The 17,149-nt window shown below is 37.4% G+C and overlaps 1 protein-coding gene across 1 annotated transcript in view; it reads right to left on the bottom strand.

The window, feature by feature from the left end:
• LOC149237646 (uncharacterized) overlaps window positions 1-17,149 on the bottom strand; it is a 368,823-nt gene that overhangs the window by 237,838 nt on the left and 113,836 nt on the right. Inside the window, exon 2 of the mRNA XM_089372731.1 lies at window positions 13,423-14,495. Within this exon, the coding sequence (XP_089228857.1) occupies window positions 13,423-14,495 (1,073 nt within the window). The remainder of the gene's footprint in view (window positions 1-13,422; window positions 14,496-17,149) is intronic.

Below are 17,149 nucleotides of genomic sequence, written 5' to 3'. Positions count from 1 at the left end.
GGGTACAGGGTTTGGGAGAAGTTGACCCACAAGGACTTATATGGGCAACGTACCCAACCAGTGGGTTTTGCAACCAAAGTTGTGGGTGCGAAACCAAGTGGTGTTTTGGATGATTTGATCATTGAGGGCATGTGGGGCACCGTTGAAGGACTAAGGGGCACCAAAGGAACCAATGATGTGGCGTTGAAAGAATGAAAATAATTTTTGTCATGTGATTTAATGGAGTTATAACATTTTGTTAAGGTCGACTTTGATATTATTGGTGACCCTAAGTGGCTAAGTGAAGCCCACCTAGAACTCTATCAATAGAGACAAGATTAGACCTCATTCTCATCTAAGTGAAAACATCAAAGGTAGCCACAACCTTAAGAGGACTAGCCGAAGTTGAGAGAAGGACAATTTTGGTATCGTTTTCTTGTGATTGGTCTAGGTTGAGTTAGGCAGATGTTAGTTGAGCTTGAGAGGCAGTTTTCTATGCATGGTTTGGTGGCAAATCTCTTGAGAACAAAAGTTATATTTCTATTGTTGCAGGAAGGTCATGCCCTCAATTGGGAGTAGCTCTAAGGTCATTTCACCCTGGAGCATACCTAAAATAAAGGGCTGAGATATCTTGTGAAGCAACGCAGGAAATAAGGGCTTGAAGGAAGGGTTTGACCTAGGTTTTAGAGTGGTTTGGAGGCCGAGTTATAGGGCTGACGTACAGTTGTACAAGTTCCCTAACTAGGGACGAAACTTCAGGGATTTGTGCACAGGTCAAAGTATGACTGAGGCTAGAAAAGCACATCCTTCAAAGGTATGTAGATCGTCTTCTCAAGTTGATGTTTTGCTAGGAGATGTAGGTCCAGATTGGGTAGGAGAAGCTTGTGTACAGTAGTGGAGGGTTGTTAGAGATTTGCTTGATGTGCCCTAAGTACAATTCCTTGTGAAAGACAAAAGAGTTATTAGTGGGCAAGTTGTTTGAACTTTGGGCCCTAGCTTGTTGACCTCAAGGGTGGAGGGTTGATGATAAGAGGGTTGTCATTTGTGCCCTAGTTCTGTGATTGACAGTGGGTTGAATCAGACAGAAGAGGGCAACCTCCAAGCCCTAAGACATGTCATCTATGGAGCAGCAAAGAAGCAAGAAGTGGGTAGTGGTGAAGACCCTATGTGTTGGTGTCCTTGAAGGAGCAAAGGAGTAGCTACTGGGAAGACATGTGTTGGGCCAAGTTCAATGACACAAAAGGAGTTGTGATCATTGATAGTGGAAGCTAGATTAATCAACAAATTGAGAGGCAAAGGACCTACAAATGTGTTCAAGGTACTTGGACTGAAAGGGTTATGGAAGTGCTACATCAACAAATAGGTCAGTTGTACTTTGTTCAAGGTAGATTGGTCATCATAGTTGTTGATACAATCCCTAGATGTTGTCTTGTATCAGGGTTGATTGTAAGGGCCATGATCCCTAGTACAGGAGCCCTAATATTGTTGTATTAAAGATTTGTAATATAACAAAGTTGGGTTGAAAAATTTGTCTTGTGTATTAGTTGATTTAGTGTTGTGTATTTTTCGTTGTGCAAAGTAGAAGCGTTGTGGGATTTGAGTGTGTTTGTGATCATGATTCTAGACTCAAACCAGATTCTTGAGTGTCATGGAAAAATCAACATATTCCATCATTATTCAGATGACACCTATCAATTGAAGGGTGGACCAAGGACATGCCACTTTGTGAAAATTGCAAAACTAGAATCCTATTACAACAACTAGAAATTATTCTTCTAATTGTTAATTAATTTCAGTGTGGAAAAAGTCGGGAAAGAATCGGGATTAAATCCCCAAAACGAGATTTTTTTTGGCTGGCCGATTAAATCGAAAAAGTCGCGATTAAATCGGGACTTTTTCCAAAAAATCGTCAAAGAGGTAGTTTCTTTAATGATTTTTTTTTTTGAAAAAATCGGGATTTTATTGAAAAAGTCCGAATTTTTTTTAAAATGAATATTTTTGTATTTTTTTAATTTTGTCGACGTTTTCAAAAAACTCCAGACTTTAACGACTTTTTCAACTTTTGAACCCTTGCCGATTTAATCCTGACTTTGACTTTTTCCACATTGATTAATTTTAACAATTTATTTGCTATGACAAATATCAAATAAATCACACTACAACCTTCACAAATAAAATACTACAGAAATAATAGCGCTAGAAACTGAGAAAATTCTAGCACACACAATAAAAATGACATTGTTATTTTTGGACAATTATCCCCAGAAAAGCCCAATGTGAGAAAATTGGTGCAACAAATGAGAGTTTTATTTTATTATGTTGCAGTGAAATCTGAGTACAATTTATGGATGCCCAATTGGCAATCCAAACAAGTAAATCTGGCCAAAATTATTTAAGGGAATTACCCTACTTACACAAGCAATCCTGGCACAACTCCTCTTCAGAAAACTCGTCCTCCTGGACCTATGACATCTAGCCTCTGAACTGCCTCCAATGAAGTCGTTTTGCCTGTCTTTGTCAAGGAAATCGCTTCTCTGACACTCTGGACCCTCTACCTGGCGTCTGGAACTGAAAACGAATTTCTCTCCAACAAAATTGAACTACTTCTAAGGAAACTACGCAGTCCTCTGTGCTGCCTCACTGGAAATAGCTCGACCCCTTGCTGTTGCCTCTCTGGATTTGGAAAACTTCCTCTGGATCACTGTCTTTGCCCCTCATTGACCCTGCTTCGATCTCTGGATCTTCGGTAACTATTGCTGCTCTCTGGAAATTGATCTGCTAAGAAAATCTAACTACAAAAGTGTCTTCTCCAAGTACCCATCGACTTCTTCTTATAATCCTTTGTTTGGACTCCAACAACCAAGATTAAAACTTAATCAATGGCTAGGATCATCTTGAAGTTGATTCGTATGCGTTTTTAGATGATTCTCACCTTCACTTCAATTAATTCTAATTAATTAACCGTATTCCCTAAGTTTAGACTTGGGAATATTTAAAAAATAGTTAATAATCTAACTAAGCCATCTCTAGGTGGAATTTCCAGAAACGCTTTATGGGTTTTGGAGATCTCATGTATTCTAGCCTCTCCACCAAATTTCGTGCCTAGAACGTATTCGATGCTACAGAAACTAACACACTTCCCCTTGGGAGTTGGAAACACCTAATAGGGTGGTCTATTAACCACTCCTACCTAGGGCAGTAACACCTGTGTGAGTTCAAGGCCTTAAATTTGGAAGGAAAGCCTCGTATTTGAAATGTCAAGTTGCCCATTATTTTCAAGCTTGGTCCACTTAGATATAAAAATGATTAAAAATACCTAATGATGTAGTTGTCAGCACTAGATATTGTGAGTAATTGTTAGGTGGTTCCACAACCATTTCCTGGGCAACTTGATCGAGGCTTAAGTCTTCCAGAGAAGCATATTGACACCCACTGGTGAGGGGCTAAGAGCCATGGGATTCCAAGTAGCAGCAGACCATCATATATAACTGTGGGCACCTCCAACACCCACAGCATTCCAGCACTTTTCCCTACATTGATGACTTTTATTGGATGATGCACATGGACCTAGCATGCCCCCAGATGGGTTAGCACTATTAGAAGGATGGTAGTTGATTCAGAGCCTAGAGGAGGATGGTCTCATGCTTTGAGACATGGGAGGAATAGCACCACCTTGAAAACCCCAAACATTGGAGTAGAGGCTAGCATTTTGGCCACCCGGAGACCCATGAGACCACATTTTGACCCGATGATACAATTTGAGGGCCCACAGAGAGAGATTGACAGAATTGTGAATGCCAACCGTCACATCCTGATTTTAGAGGGTTTCTACACTTCACTTGTTAACCTTAGCCCTCAACGCTTTCCCTACAACTCACACATGTGAACAATCATTTGTGTTTTCTCATTGTCTATTAGGTTGAATTGTAACTTAAATTGTTGTTGCATCATTATTTTAGTGTTTTAGGGGGCATTAGGCTAAAATTAATTGTGACTCCTGATATAAGAATAGGAGAGATTATTTGTTGTAAATCATCACAACTTGGAGATTTCAACCTCTCTTTATAGAATTACTACCCTCTTTTCTTGTGGTAGTAGAGATGTGACCTATGAATGCACTTTGATATTTGGTGCAAATCAATTGTCTTTGGAGCTATTCTTCTTAGATATTCATCAAATGTTCGACTAAGATACAAAGTATAATTATAATGAGACATAAGTCTTTCATCATCAATCACATTAGGCCTCAACCCTAGATCATACAAGATGCTCGTAAGATGGCAGCAGACAAGACTATCAGTGAAGCAATCGTAAGACCACTGATAGGGCTCCTATTGATCAACAAAAGAAACCATAAGGCTACCTCCATGTTACTATCACAAATAGCACGTCACTGTCAAGTATTTTTGACATCACAGTCATAAGAGTACTACATAAATCATTGTCATAAGAGCACGACATTCATCATTGTCATAAGAGCATTGCATACACCATTGTGACAAGGACACTGCCATATATCACTATCATCATTGTCACAAGGACATTGCCATATATCACTTACATTATTGTCACAAGGACACTCATCATATATCATTGTCATGAGAACTCTTCCATACATTATTGTCCTTCACCAAGGACTATCAATGAAGCAATCATAAGACCTCTGATAGAGCTCCTGTTGATCAACAAAAGAAACCATAAGGCTACCTCCATGTTACTATCACAAATAGCATGTCACTATCAAGTATTTATGACATCACATTCATAAGAGTACTACATACATCATTGTCATAAGAGCACAACATTCATCACTGTCATAAGAGCATTGCATACACCATTGTCACAAGGGCACTGCCATATATCACTATCATCATTGTCACAAGCACACTGCCATATATCATTGTCATCATTGTCAAAAAGACACTGCCATATATCACTTACATTATTCTCATAAGGACACTCATCATATATCAATGTCATGAGAACTCTGTTGTACATCATTGTCCTTCACCAAGGACTGTATTAAGCAATCTTCTAACTAGTCCTTCAAGTTGTATACAAGTTGCTCCTAAGTCCATTCAAAGTGATCCTCAATAACAAAGCAAAACATTAATATGAAATACACCATACATACCTTATCAAAGGATGTCAACTCTTCCCTATACAACTCGGCATGTGCACTGAAGTTTTGAGGACACGACCTTCTAATTAGGGCATCCTATAATGCTACACATTTTCTCCCAATGTGGCCTCAAACTCCTCCAATCATTGCGCTAATCAATACGGTGTCTCAGCCCTATTCACAAGTTTTCTCCAATAAAATATGACCTCATATATGTACTCAATTAGGGCTCGAATCTGTGACCTTTTCCTAAGGTTATTTGGCCCTGGTTAGAGCACTAGAACAGTCCATGTCAACCCTTAAATCCTACCACAAAAACTCCTCTAGACCTGCGTTGTTCCTTCTTTTACAAGACCATGCTCCTGCGTTGTCCCTCAAGGTAACTCGGCTACACTTAAGAGCATTTTCCATCAACACTTCAAGGGCCGACCCTACCTGAGATAATACAAAGATATGCATCCTTATTCACAAAGAGTTTTAGCCCAAAACAAAGCACAAATATCTGCCTAGAATGCTCCTTCTCCATTTGACAAGCTCTCTCCCTAACTCGACATGAATTTATCACAAAATAGTCCTTCTCTTCACGTCAGCTAGGCTTATGTAGGTCTACAGCGAAATCAATCCTTCTCTTTTGATGCTCTTGTGCTTGTGATGTGTGTAGAATGAACTCCAAGGCTCCTTTATTTATATTAAACATTGGAGGAGCCAAGGGGTCTCTAATGTGCCAACATGACCCTTCATTTGTGAGGTCAACTTGAGGAAAGCCTCTTTTAAATAGCTCTTGACAATATTTAAATATATCTAGCAAATGCCTTGAAAATAGCTTACCCAAATAAATTTGTCACATCAAATAAAGATGAGAGGAGAGCCAAAATAATAATTTTCCTTTATCCAAATTTGAATTCTTCCTTAGGGCAAGATGGTTTCTTCTTGGGGTAGTTGGGCTTCTTATGGGGTAATTGGATTTCTCTTGGGGAAATTCATCCCAAAGCTGCCGCAAATTTCAACACTCCCTCTCAGCTAGGGAGGAATTTCCAATTGCCCCAAGGGTCTCATCTCGGATGTACATGCCTCAACATCAGAGAAACTCATGTCATCACATAGAAGAAGAATAATCCACAACCAACGATAGGGGAGATCGATTTACCACAACCAAGTCCATGGCAATCTTAAATGACCTTGGTAAAGATCATACATACCTTACAGTTATTCAGGTCAAGCTCCCTAACCTCATCTCAACTAAACAATGATGACTCCACACTGACAATAGGGGAGATAAATCTACCACAACCAGTCCATGGAAGTCATAAATGACCTTGGTAGAGATCACACACACCCTATGTCCATTGATCCATCGATATCCATTGTCCACCCTCTCCCAACTTGATCCTCATTGATCAAGTGGTACAACACCTGCACCCAATACTCAGAGAGATCAATTTACCACAACCAGGTCGATGGCAGGTGTGTTCGCCCTTGGTAAAGATCACACACACCCAAGTCTCCTTTCCCATGTGGCCAAGATGGGAGGCAATCCTGACAAGTCCACGACCCCTATATAAGGGTGACTTGTGGGTAGGATGTAAACTGGAGTATGTACTCAACCAAATCCATGGCTTTAAGGAGTACCCTTACCCAAGAACTCTCTTTCTCCTCCCTGCTCACCAAATCCATGGCTAGTCAAAACACTAGGGGCCTAAGCATAGCTTAGTGTTCTCAATCAACAGTGTTCCCTCTCAGAAAGGGATACATTCTCCTGCACTCCAAGTTGCTCTCTTAAGAATATGAACTTTTCTCTCAACAAAGGCTTCATGAGAATGTTTGCAATTTGTTCATCTGGTGAAGCCTCACTGCTTCAGTTTTACAATAAGTCATTGTCGGAGCCTCATTTCTCCCTCTATATTAAAACCTCAATGCTCCATCATTGGCACCATGTTTGATAATCATGTGGATAGGTTTTGAAGTCACACTACTTGCAATATGATCTACCACTATTGGATAGAGTGCAATGGAAGTCTCTTACCTGCTCATCCAGGAAATAAAAGCAAGACCCATACTGAAGCAACACCTCAATGCGTTCTTCATGATCACAACACTGCTGGTTCACAACACTGTTTCAATCCATGATTGACTCAATTTCACCCTTTTACTAGAGCCATCCTCCCAAGCTTTGCTCCATTCCTTAAGAATCTTCACTACAATTTCATTTGAAGACCTTTTACAAGGAATGGGATTTTCTTTTTTTGCAATAGGCTTACCCTTTCATGACTCTTTCAACAATCTAGGTGGATCCTCTTCGACAACCCTCTTCAAAATAGACCTTCCATATCTCGTGGGATTTATCATTATATGTGATTCTTCTAGGTCAAATCCATCTTTGATGGGTAGGAATATTTTAGATGGTTGTATGTCTTACACCAACTCCATTTGAATGGTACACTAATGTAATCCACAATTTGTTTGCAAGTCCTACAACCCACCTCAATATCCATCTAATCCAACATACCATTCCCCAAGTTTATCTCCACAAGAATATTCACCGTGTTAGTAGCCTCCATCTTGCTTTTCTTCTCATCCATTGTGAAGTATCTTCCCAATTTATTTCTAATAGCTTTGGAAACTTCCTCCTACCAAAATCTCGAGGATAGAAAGGGAAGTTTCACCCATGTAGGATTAACATCCACATTCTTGTGGAGTTTGGGCTTTTAAAAAGCATTGTCCCAATACAATAATCCATTTCCAATGGTACCCCTATCCTTCTGGTTGCTAAAAAAGAAAGTGATGAACCATCTAGCTACGAGATGGAAAGATGGAAACTAACCCGATATCTTTTTCCAAGTTTTATTTATCCATTGATTTGAAGTTGTCTCATTAATCTTGTTGAAGATACCACTTTGTGGTTGGGCTTCTTGTATTGATCTAGGAAGTCTCCAAGAAGCCCAAAAATATAATTGCAAGGAAAATAATTCTCAAACCTACAGAAATTTAACTTATAAGTTACCACGATTTGCTATATAGTTCACTAGCAGAGCCTGAGAGACTAGTGTTTTAGTCAATCAACTCCCATGGGACTAAAGAAGTATCCATTGTGAAAACATTCCTATGTCAAAAATAGGATCCTCAACTTTACCCTCAATTTCCTTCTTCAACATGGATTTAGGTGACAACAAGTAGATCTAGTGAGAATGTGAAAATCAGTGACAACAATTAGACCTAGTGAGAGCGTGAATATCCTAATGCAAATCCAATTTCTTAATGAGAAAGGAGTGTTATTTCCATACCAACCACTCCATATGATGACATCCCTACGTCCTTGAAGCTCTTTCCTTCGTAATTGCAACCATTCCCTTCTCCTAACGCCACTTGCTTTCATGATACAATCCCTAATATGACCATCAAATAGGTTCGACACTGGAGCTCTCCCCTCTCCCTCTCTCCAACCAAATTGGTTGTTGGAACTGAGTCAGGTTCTTCCTCCAAATCCTTCAACCCTAACCCTACCTAGATGTCCTTGATCTCTCCCTCAAACACTATATATAGTCTTTATCTTTTATATCATGTTTCCTCATATGTGGAAACTTTTCAAAAAAAAAAATCATTGAATTAGTTTCCCATTAGAGAAATTTTGAGGTAAAAAATGTGCTATAAACATCAAGTTTAAAAAACAAGAATCAAGATGATGATGTCAACGATAAGGTAAACAATTTTGGAGGGAAAAAACTACCTATTTATTTTATTTTCAACTTATCTCGTTATATGCTTGCTCAAATTTCAAATACGGGTCACTCATTAAATGCAGAACTAAATTTTGCATCCAATAGGTACCCCATATGCATACTTTTGATAGGCCCATAGTGAGATAAACTGGAAATACATAAAAACATGCTTTTTATTTATCTTGCAGTGGGTCTATCAAAAGTATGTAGAGGAGGCATGTATTTCTAGCTTATCTCATTGTAGATCTATCATGGTATGCAGAGGGAGTACCCATTGGATGAAAATTTAGTTCCACATCTAATAACTGAGCTTCAAATTTGAGTAAACCTATAAGGATATAAGTTAAAAAAATGTAAAGCTAGTTTCCTTTATTTACCTTTGAAATTTCATAACTCTTATTTTACTATTGTAACTACTATTTTATTATTTTCCTTAGGAGACCCATTTAGATTGCAAAATTTATCTAATAATGCAACCTAAGGCCTAGAAGTTCATGGTAATAGAAATCGCTTAAGAAACAAAAAAAGACATGTATTATATTGAACTACAAAGATATCGGGTGAAAATGAGAACACAAAGAAAGAAGCTCCCATATCTAGACCCAACCAAAAAACTAGACTCAAAGAAGTGAAAGAAGCACAAAAGAGGTACAAGGAAAAATGCCCTGAGAAGAATATACAGGAAATGAAACAACAATGCAAGGAAGAGAAAAACGAAACAATTTTGGCAGATGATAACAAGGCCCCAGCTAACTACATACCAAGTAGTACAAATGGAGACCATGACAAAACTGACAACACTAATTATGTACACATTAAATATGATAGAAACATTGGTAGGAGAAATATAAAACTCATACACAATAGTGAAGTCATGTTACATCCAATGGTTATCATTGATGCAAAATGTATGGAGATAAGGAAGCCAATACTATAAATTGAAATTTTCCTTAATTTCCAATAAAGACCAAAATGGTCAAAAGGGAGTTCAAGTTAGGTCGCAAGTGCATGGAAGCAAACAAGGGGATCAATAATAGAAATAGAAATTAAAAATGAATGTGTATAATGTCCATTAAAACCAAAATAGGTCAAAAGTAATAATAACTATAATAATCAATTAAAGAATAAATATAAAATATATAATAAAAAAAACGTGAAATCATTACTTTATTGAAGTTATTATAAAAATTAAAATTGAAAAATAATCTCGATCAATTCCGCACAAGCATGCGAAAAAATAATAATGCAAAATCCATTCTGCACAATATAACATATAACATGAAGAGGGCATGTATGCATAACATGACAAATTATCTTTATTAAATATTCAACAAATGACCATAAATTACTAGGAACTCATACAGGTGTGAGCCAAACAAATGACAATAAATAAATTAAAAGAACTCAAACAAATGCTAAGCAAAGTGTTCAACATGTCATGATAAATAATAAAGGAGAAAAAAGAGGTATGCGAAAACCAAGTCACATAAATTGAATTATATTCAAAAAAACCGAAAGAAAAGGAAATTTGTTACAGAAGAAAAAGGAAAAAAAGAAATAATGAAATTATTTTTAACATCCATAAGGTTAAAAATAGTTATGGGACAAGCCTCTTGACAAACAGATTTCTGCATTTCAGCTCTTCTCCTATTCAACATAATGATGAGCACCCCCAACTTCTCAATCATCCCCTCAGTGAATAAATTATCTCAAGAGCTCATTGTTAGGTATTTGTGTATATGCCCCTACTGTCTTTGAAGGCTTCACATTCTAAAATACAATGTTTCTCTGTTTCCATTTTTCTGGAAGTGCAAAATGTACACTCTTTCTTCCCAATATTCTTTTGGTCTTTTCCAACGTCCATTTTCACAACAAAGTTGATGAGAGTTATTTCTTAACTGGGCAATGATAATTTTGGCTCTTCGTGATATATTCGCCCCTCTGTACGCTTTTTTATGATGATTGCAAATGGGATTGAACACTTCAATATAATACTTTTTCTTTCCCCCTATCCCTTTATCCCAAATACACTTCTGGAACTTATCAATAACAAAATATTTTATCTTTTTACCATTCGTTCGACACACATTTAGGTATATATCCAATTTACTAAAGCATTTGATATTTTGTGGCATCCAAGTCATCTTTCTTTTGCACAAAATGTAATTGAAAACAATCTTAAGCCATATGTCCTCTACCATTTTCTCTACTCTTTTTAAATGTCTTATGAATTGCATCATAGCAAGTGCTTCAATAGGGATTGTTGGAAAATCAGGAGGCTTGTAGTTTAATGTAGGTTTTCCTTTCCATAGTAATTGCTTGTGAATTTAATTTGCTTCTTTATTATCTTTTATTCTGATTATTTCATCAAACAATTTACCATAACATGAACACAAAGATCAAAAAAACAAAAAAACACAAGATATAGGCTCCAAGTCAGGGAAAAAACCCTCAAAGGGGAAACACCCAGAAAAAACTCTTCTTGAGATATCCAAGACCCATGACCACAAAAAAATTCCACCCTAGATGCCAAGTCAAGCCTTCCTTCTTTCCAGCAAATTCATTAGCGAGAGATCAGCAACAAGAGATGTACCAAGGAAGAACTTCCACAAATTCTAACTCAAGAAGAAATCCTCTCTTTCAGACTTAGACTCTCCACTTCTTCTCTGCCCTTTCAACAATATTTCAGACCACAAATCATCAAGTGTGTATCCAAATGAGCTCCATATTCCTTTTATTTATATTGTCTAGAGAGAGCGTGAATAGACATGTCCATTGGCACAGGGCCGACTTGACACCTAGAGGGGTTTCTGACCCAAAATTACAGTAGGTCCAAATAGGATTTCAACTTTTTTTACTCAAAAACCTAGAAGCATGAAGAATATACTTGTGTAGAAAAATCATAATAATTTTCTTTTTTTTTCTTTTGCTTTTTACATAGTACAAATTATGAAGTCCAAAACTAGTTACATTCTCCAACAAGGACAACCCCCATTTCACTTAGACTGATATCATAAGGGACGGAACTTTTAATTTTGAACTTGTTTGTAATCAAACATTTTTGGATTTCCTCAATTTGCTTTTACTGTAAGTCAAAAGTACTACTGGCCCACATTTCACACCCATAGAGAACCACTGGAATCACTAAAAGTGCAAAAAAGTTTTGGGTAGTCTTCCAGTCCCATAACTTTGCCTCTCTGCACCTATTTTGAAAAGCATGAAACACTTTCCAACCTCATAAAGTTCTCTTTTTTTTTTTTGCAAATTTCCCCAACTCAGATTTTTACTGAAATCAAATCCAAAGTATTTATAATCGAAAGGTTTCCAAACCCCATGAAACACGAGAACAATAAGCACCACAAGAACAACTCCCAGGGAGCAGGACATGCAGGAAACCACTCCAGGGTGGTGCTGCCTACATCTCACCACTCCCCGTGGCATTCTGCATGTCACCACTCCTGCGTGGTGCTGTGCCGAATGGAGTGGTAGATGTTGCAGTGTGTGCTAAAGTAGTGCCGGGAAGGTAAATTCAAGTTTGATCACTGGATACTCTGTATGTAAGATTGGATACTACAGGCTATCAGGTTTTCAATAAAAAATCCGTACTGTTTCCTCCTGTATGCAGCACCAAATATGTAGACAAGTGGAGTCACTACTTGCCTAGTTCTGTACTTTCAGTGAAATATCAAAATACATACCAATTCAATGAAGTAGTAGCATTCAAATACATATTCCAATCAGGAAATAAATGTGTGAATGGTTAATGCAAGTTTATCCACTGAGAGTCTCGTAGGTAAAATTGGATATACAGGCACTCAGGTTTTTCTTATAAAGGTATACATTAGTGAAATTACGTATCTCTAAGGTTAGTACTAGTGAATTATAAAACAGGAGCTCCCTACATGATTTTACCGTGAAAAGCTTTTTCATTTTCTTTTAATCATATTTACAAATAATTTCATTGAAATTACACTCTCTTTTCAAAATTGAGTCCTTAAGAAGTGGTTTCCTTAACCCTGAGACCTTGCACAATTTTACTTCTGCGCCAAAAAGGTCACGTTTCTACACGAGACTCCTTAGAGAATTATTGCTGCCGCTGTGTAGTCCTCAAGAAGTGGTCACTTTATGAGAAAACCCAGACCTTGCACAATTTTACTTCTGCGCCAAAAAGGTTACATTTCAACACAAGAGTCCTGAGAGAATTATTTCTGCCCCTTTGTAAGTATATTCTACATTAGAATGTTGCATCGGAGGGGTGTTTGTTTTCAAGCATGTTTAAAAGATATTTTATTTAATAATACTCGTGTTTATAAATGCTTTCTAATAACACACAAGTTGGCATGATAATAATCCAGAAATAAATGTAATAAAAGAGAGATATCTTACCTAGTATCTGAAGGAAAAAATAAAATTCTAAAATCGATAGATTTATTGCAGCAATATGAGATAACAGGGATATTTAGTAAACAATGACTGAGAGAGAAAAATAAGAGCATGAAAAATTCTCCTAAAGTTTGAAGTTCATGTTTCCCTAAACCAAAACTGACACAAAAGGAGAGTTGCAAAGAAACTGAAAGATGGAAGAAACCAACAAGGAATACCGACCATTATTGCAGCCTCTCTTGCATTCACAATAAATCTCAAATCCCCCAGATTCATAAACCCTCAGCGTCCCAAGTGTGTCGATCTGATTCAAGCTAGTACATCCACATTTCATCTCTATAAACCCATATCCTTGTTTAATATCTGACATGTTTGCTAAATCGTTATATAGTCCTGTTATTTCAGAGTCATCAGTAGCCCCACAAAGTTCCTTTTCTATCACTCTCACAGTAGGCATTTTTGCTTGAGACTCTCCACGGTCAACTGCACCATTCTCTTTCTCATTTCTATCTCCATCACTCTTACATTCATTTCGTTCTCTCATTTTCACAGTAGACATCTTTGCTTGAGAATCTCGACTGTCCACTGCACCATTCTCTTTCTCATTTACATCTCCAACATTCTTAGATTCATTTCTCTCACCATTCTCTTTCTCATTTACATCTCCAACATTCTTAGATTCATTTCTCTCACCATTCTCTTTCTCATTTACATCTCCAACATTCTTAGATTCATTTCTCTCACCATTCTCTTTCTCATTTGCATCTCCAACACTCTTACATTCATTTCTTTCTCCCATATTAATATGAATCTGATGGAGATCAATCCCTTTTCCATAAGATTTTGTTGGCTCTTTGACTTCCCTTTGTAAATATGCACACGTCACATTACATGGTTCTTGAAAGTCTGGAAACACGGAACTACTCTCACAGTTCATGCATAACATGTTTTGAAACTTCTCATTGACTTTTGGTGAGCCATGAGACTTTGTTGAAATTTCACTTCTCCTTGTATATAGTTCCATTTCATCATTAGAGCCATCTGGATCATTTTTCAATTGCTTCAAAGGAAAAACTTCAGAGGACATCCCAATGCTATTTAAGGGCAGAGCTTCTTCCAGAGCATTCTCTGCAGGATTTGCACCTTCCACTACAACTTTTGCATCTGAGATTACTACAGATTCAGATAAGGTCAAGTAATCTGTCTTTGGTAGTTTCAATTCAAATTCAACCATATCTTGGTTCTTTTGCTCTCCTAGTTCCCGAAAAACTGAAGAACAATATAAACAGTTTGTCCTGCATAACAAAGTGGATTTTGAAATCAGCCCTTTTGAAAAAAATATTTTAGAAAGAAAGAGAGAAATTATATTAATGTGGACAAGTCACCATAATAGGTCAGTGGTATTAGGAAGAAAAAATGTTTACAGCCACAACAAAGATGGCCTAAAGCATCTCCAAAACATTCTAGAACCCAAGTCAAAAGAAAGAAAGAGTAGAACACAGAACACATACTGCAAATACAAGCAGAAAATCTCAAACATAATCATCTCAATAATATCTTTGTTTTCTAAACAGAACATCTGAATCTAGAGTGCAGTGTAAACAAAATGCCCACCCACTTTCCAATTTATGAAATATATATTAAACTCAATGATATGAGTACAGTTACAACAATACAAATACCCGTCATTGATAAGAACGAGACACAAGAAGGCAATAAACCCACTTTCAATTTCACAGACGTTCCTCCTGTAGTGTACAACTTCCAGAATTGGCAAAGGCAGTAAAATATGGGCCTGGGGATTTATCAGAGCTTACACATGTTGCAGCAGAGACCCTTCTGAGAATTGTGTCAGAGAAAAGCTTGAAACATTTGGAGGTAGATACTCGCCATCCTCAGAATTCTTCACGACTGACAACAATATTTGAATGATTTGCATATATGATTCCAGGTGATATGACACAGATCACTTGGAGTTTGCATCTCTGTGAGGTTTAATGAAGAAATTGATGATCCATTGTTATCAATGGATACTGTTTCCAATAAGAATGAAAAAGGCCTTTGTGAAGATTCAATATAAAAACAATGTCAAAATCATTCTGAGTGGACACCGATCATCTAAGCCCAAGTCATCTATGAAATATTTACAATGAGTTAGGTAACATATAAAATGGATAAATTGCAAATATATCACATATTTCATATTTGGAATAAGTCCACTGGGAACATGGGATTGAATATCATCATTGAGCAGTCACAGCAATGCCAATACTCACACAAAAACACCAGGATGTAAGTACTCAGAAAAGAGATTGCCGAAATTTATGCTGTACATTCAATATTGTAGTAGGAATTTATGAAGTACAAAATTGGTGGAGTTTGGTTATCTTTGACCAAGTTTATTGGGCCTATAAATATAAAATACAAAGTTAGTTAAGCAATCTTCATTGACCAAGTCATTTTTTCCCGAGGTAAACCTTGCCGGAAAACCAAAGGATAGCATCCCAAGTAAATCCATTGGTGTAGATTAGTGCACCTAACTAAAGGGGGTTAAAGCAAGACACCTACAAGCACGGATCTAGCAAAATTCCCAACAACGGCAACAAGTTGAGCTAATCCATTGAGCAATTGACCATGTCACCTATGAGAATTTTCCATAAATTAGGTGAGATACGAAGTATAAAAATATAAAAAAGTTTTTTTCTTTTTAAATAGTACAAATTTGGACTAATCCACGACGAACTAGGCACAAAGTACTAAGCAACCAAACATATCACTCAAGGGTGCCACATCCATATCTTGCGTGTGAAATCAACCCCAAGGGTGAGAAAATGGGTCCAAGAGGGGTGCATTCAACATGTCTGTTGCCATATCAACTAGTGACCACCATAGCATGCTCATGTATGCTCCATATGATGCCAAGTGCATAAGTGATGATGCGGAAACCTCTTTGATGATGTCAATGCATTATCATGGATCCCTAGGAAGTGACGTGTCCCAATGCAGTGTCACATATCCCAAGAAATGTAGCATGGATTCTAATGTATACATAACATGAATCCCAAGGAAATGACATGTATCACAATGTGGTAACCCCCAGATTTGCTCCTTTGCAAACTAGATGTTAATTTTCCATGAAATTCTGCAACTACTTAGATGAATCACTGAAAACTGGAATCTAGTTTACTTTCACCAAGATACAAAATTTCTTAACATATAAGCAGCAGAATAAACACACACAGATATAAATACATCACACAAATTGACACACTTTTCTCAAGAAACCCAATAAGGAAAACCTGCATGCTTGATGTAGCTATTTTATTGATTGTCTTGAGCACTTGGATCTATTACAAAGAAATTTGTCTCCCTCGAGAAAGTGTTCTACTTCTCACACAAATCTCAGATAATACAATTGATCTTGGCCAGCTTTGATCACAACTTGATCTCGGTTCCTGCACACAATTGATCCTTTGTTGCCTCCTTGACTTGCTTTGCAAAACATGCTCACTTCTGCACACTAGAAGCCTCCTCAATCATTGTGCAAATCCCCTTTCTTAGCGCACTTGGAGGCCCCTAAATCTTTAGCACAATTCCTCCTATTTTATAGGGAAACTCCCTAAATCCTTGCGCACTTATTTTCCTCCTATTTCTTAGGATCCAGATCCTCAATACTGCGCACAACTAGCTCTCCTAAAACCCAGCGCACTCATGCTCCTATTCTTTAGGACACAATTCCTGTGCTCCACAATCAAGGCTCTCTCCAACAATCACGTGAGTTGTCTTAGCACAATCCTTCGTGCACAAACCAATTGTGCTTTCCTTGTGCCTTCATCCTTCTTTTAAAGATTCGATGCATGCTAAATTAGGCTAGTTCAAATTTAGAACTCAAGCTCTAATAGTGAGTTAACTAAGAGTGTTACTCGCTCTCCTTCCAATCATCATTGGA

The sequence above is a fragment of the Pinus tabuliformis genome, chromosome 8 (genome assembly GCF_031772625.1).
Source record: "Pinus tabuliformis cultivar Carrire ecotype Pingquan chromosome 8, CPIR1, whole genome shotgun sequence".
NCBI lineage: Eukaryota > Viridiplantae > Streptophyta > Pinopsida > Pinales > Pinaceae > Pinus > Pinus tabuliformis.
This window is presented reverse-complemented; position numbering and strand designations above follow the sequence as displayed.